The following is a 3,487-nucleotide window of genomic DNA, read 5'->3' as shown; positions in this document are numbered from 1 at the left end:
GTCCTCGAGGGGGCCTCAGCCCTTTGTCTCCCCAGTGACACCCCTGGACGTGGTCAAGGTCCGCCTGCAGGCCCAGCGTCCCTCGGGGACTGGCGGTGAGTGCCCGGGGTGTGGTGTGGGCAGCAGCCGCCCGAACCAGCGCGCCTGTGGTGACTCGGGTACCTTGTGTTCCAGAGTTGCCCCATCCCTCTCGGCTCTGGAGCGTCTCCTACACCAAATGTGAGTACCCTGCCCCCGCCACCCCGTCCCCCTGGCACCCGTCCATACCTCTGGCACCCGCCCTCCTGACGCCCTCCCCCGCCGCAGGGAAGTGCCTGCTGTACTGCAATGGCGTCCTCGAGCCCCTCTACCTGTGCCCCAATGGCACCCGCTGCGGCCCCTGGCTCCAGGACCCCACTCGCTTCACAGGCACTGTGGTGAGGAGTGGTGGGTGCTCCTGAGGGGCTCGGACTGGGTGGCTGTAGCGCAGGCTGCACTAGTGCTTGGGAAGAGCTCCTTGGAGGGCTCACCCCCTGCACCACAAGTCCCTATAAGGTTTGCCTGTGGTTCTTGGGAGGGAATCAGGCCTCCTGAATGCTAGAGCTCCACCCTAGCCTTGTGTGAGGTTTTGAAGGATGAATAGGAGCTCCCCTGGTGCTGTGTAAGGATGGAGGGTTCAGGCTGTGCTCAGCAGTCCCCAGGACAGCATCTGAGGGTGTCAGACCAGTGCCTAGCCTGGGCCAGCTGCTCACGGCCTTGTTCCTGTCCCTGTCCTCTGGCTGCTGCCCCACCAGGACGCCTTTGTGAAGATCGTGAGGCACGAGGGCCCCCGAACCCTGTGGAGCGGCCTCCCAGCCACTCTGTGAGTCTTCGTGCTGCTATCACTTCCCTGTTAGCCAGGTGGGAGGACACGGGGCACACTGAAGGCGTGGACACCCCTAGGGTCCCACTCACTCTGTGCCCACCACCAGGGTGATGACCGTGCCGGCCACTGCCATCTACTTCACGGCCTACGACCAGCTGAAGGCCTTCCTGCATCAGCAAGCCCTGGCCTCCGACCTGTGTGCGCCCATGCTGGCCGGCGCGCTGGCCCGCTGTGAGGACCCCAGGCCCTGTCCTCTGCCACCTGGGGGGGTGGGCACCACAGAGTGGGGCGTGTTCCCTGACCCTTCCCTGTCCCGCAGTGGGAACCGTGACTGTGGTCAGCCCCCTGGAGCTGCTGCGCACCAAGCTACAAGCCCAGCATGTGTCCTACCGCGAGCTTGGCGCCTGTGTCCGCACCGCAGTGGCACAGGGTGGCTGGCGCTCATTGTGGCTGGGCTGGGGCCCCACTGCGCTCCGTGACGTGCCCTTCTCAGGTGGGGACAGTGGGGACGGAGCCCTTGGGGGTGGGGCTAGGAAAGGCCCAGAGCCCCAGCAGCTCAGAGGTCTGAGCTGTCGCTGTCGTGGTGGCGGTGGCTTCTTGGAGCCAGGGTCTGCTGGTGCTCGACAACATGGAACAGTGTGGAGGTGGTGCTGAGCGCCAGGCGGCTGTCTCATGTGCGCCTACCCTCCAGCGCTGTACTGGTTCAACTATGAGCTGCTGAAGAGTTGGCTGTGTGGCCCCCACACCCGGGACCAGACGTCTGTGGGCATCAGCTTTGTGGCCGGCGGCATCTCAGGGACCGTGAGTCACTGGGGACAGGGAGGGGACCCCATGTGGCTTTGGAGCCACCAGAGCCTGATGGAGAGTCTGTCGTCCTGCAGGTGGCTGCCGCCCTCACCCTGCCCTTTGACGTAGTGAAGACACAACGGCAGGTGGCGCTGGGAGCTGTGGAGGCTGTGAGAGGTGAGCTGGGGCGAGTCGGGCACGCTGGGATCCCACTGACCGCAGCTTCCGTCCAACCTGACACGTTTCATTTGCAGTACTGCCACCCAGGGCTGACTCTGTCTGGCTGCTGCTTCGGAGGATCCGGGCCGAGTCGGGCACCAGGGGCCTCTTTGCAGGTGTGTGTGTGTCTGTGTGTCTGTGTGTCCTTTCCCACATGTGCATGGGCTTGTGCCCTGGCCTCCGCTGACCCTATGGCACTCCAGGCTTCCTCCCCAGGGTCATCAAGGCTGCGCCTTCCTGTGCCATCATGATCAGCACCTACGAGTTCGGCACAAGCTTCTTTCAGAGGCTTGACCGGGAGCCACTGCCGAGCCGCTGAGGGGCCGAGTGTTGGGCCAGTGCCTTCCCCGCCCACGCAGGGCTCCCCGCTTCCCAGGCCTTCCCGGGCCGGCCGTGCACCATCAAGCTCCAGACCCAACCTTCCCGCCCCTCCCACACCCCTGTATGTCTGCTGCCCCGGCCCCAGGAGCCCACAGCCCCCCATCCCTGCGTTTGCCTGTGCATTCCCTGTCCAAAGATGATGGTCAACTTCCGTGTGCAGTCCTGCCTCGCATTCCTGGGGGAGCCGGGGGGGGGCCCACGTGAAAAAACCCTCCTTGTAGCAGGTGTGATGGCACCCATCGGTCATCCCAGCACTCTGGGAGGCTGAGGCAGGAGGATCGCAACTCCAAGCCCAGCCTGGGCAACTTACAGACCCAGGGAGACCCCGTCTTGGAAATCGGGAAGGCTGGGGTGCAGCTCAGTGTGTGGCTTTGGGTTTAGTACCGTGTGCTCACAAGCCCTCCCTATCACAGACACTGTGGGGTCAGGTTGACCCAGGCTTGCAGGTGACGGGGGTGTCACCTGGCAGTGTGCTCCGTGAGGAGAGGTGGGACAGGAGGGAGGCTGCCCTCAGGTTAGGGCTGCTCATGGGGCCCAGGCAGCCTGTCAGACTATTGCTTTGGTTGTCATAGACCAGGCCACCCTCAGTCCTCTGGCTTTTATTTGCTGGACCCCAATGCCGCACGCATGGGTGGAGCAAGACTGGTTCCGGGTGTGGGGGCAGGGAGCAGCTAGAGGGGCCTGGCCAGGCCGTGGGGCCACTGGGAGAAGAGGTGTGGCCCCTGCCCACTGCTCTTCTTGGGGCAGGAAGCTGAGGCAGCGAGGTCTCACCCAGGGCGCCTTGGCTGGGCAGGTGGGCAGCATGGGGGCGGAGTTGCACAGGTGGCGCCGCCCACATTCAGCTGGGGCTCAGGGCCGGGCTGCCCTCAGGGCTGTCGCTCACCAGGCACTCGTTGGACTTGAAGCTCGCCAGGGACTTGCAGCTGGGGATGGAGGCCAGGGAGCCGCAGAGACCCAGCATGGAGGGCGTGGGGTCCTTCCCTGGGGAGAGAGCGGCGTGAGCTGGCTAGGGGCGGGTTGGCGCGAGGGGACCGTCCTCGCGGTCTACTCTTCGTTTATTAAAAGCACAGGGAGCATCGTTCCGGTCCAGGCACTGGGGACACAGGACAGACACAGGTCCCTGGCCTCGCAGAGCTCACAGTCTGGGGGAAGGACACGGTGATGAGCGTGGCGCGGCGGCCCGGTCCCGGGAGACCTGGGTTCAGGGGCAGCGCAGCTAGAGGGGGGCGGGGCGGGGCAACAAAGCGCATGCGCTGG

The 3,487-nt window shown here is 65.1% G+C and overlaps 2 protein-coding genes across 3 annotated transcripts in view; one reads left to right on the top strand and one right to left on the bottom strand.

The window, feature by feature from the left end:
- Nucleotide 1: 1 nt before the first annotated feature.
- Slc25a39 (solute carrier family 25 member 39) lies at nt 2–2,382 on the top strand (the record flags this gene model as incomplete). The annotated part of the gene is made up of 10 exons (XM_010643007.1): nt 2–95; nt 175–219; nt 307–416; nt 774–841; nt 951–1,075; nt 1,164–1,337; nt 1,536–1,645; nt 1,726–1,807; nt 1,885–1,965; nt 2,053–2,382. Coding segments are annotated over 10 exons (1,005 nt in total), but the record flags the coding sequence as incomplete, so codon positions are not given.
- A 438-nt stretch (nt 2,383–2,820) lies between these two features.
- The window catches only part of Rundc3a (RUN domain containing 3A), a 3,094-nt gene continuing 2,427 nt past the window's right edge, over nt 2,821–3,487 (bottom strand). The window contains exon 7 of one of the 2 annotated variants that reach the window (XM_010642940.2): nt 2,821–3,211. In XM_010642940.2, the coding sequence (XP_010641242.1) occupies nt 3,069–3,211 (143 nt within the window). In that variant the 3' untranslated portion in view covers nt 2,821–3,068. Of the gene's footprint in view, nt 3,212–3,273; nt 3,373–3,487 lie in introns of those variants that run through there. The other variant, XM_010642941.1, reaches the window with a different exon arrangement.

The sequence above is a fragment of the Fukomys damarensis genome, unplaced genomic scaffold, assembly GCF_012274545.1.
Source record: "Fukomys damarensis isolate Sample0158 unplaced genomic scaffold, DMR_v1.0_HiC HiC_scaffold_13, whole genome shotgun sequence".
Lineage (NCBI taxonomy): Eukaryota > Metazoa > Chordata > Mammalia > Rodentia > Bathyergidae > Fukomys > Fukomys damarensis.
Note: the sequence above shows the minus strand (reverse complement) of the source record. Positions and strands in the feature narration are given on the sequence as shown.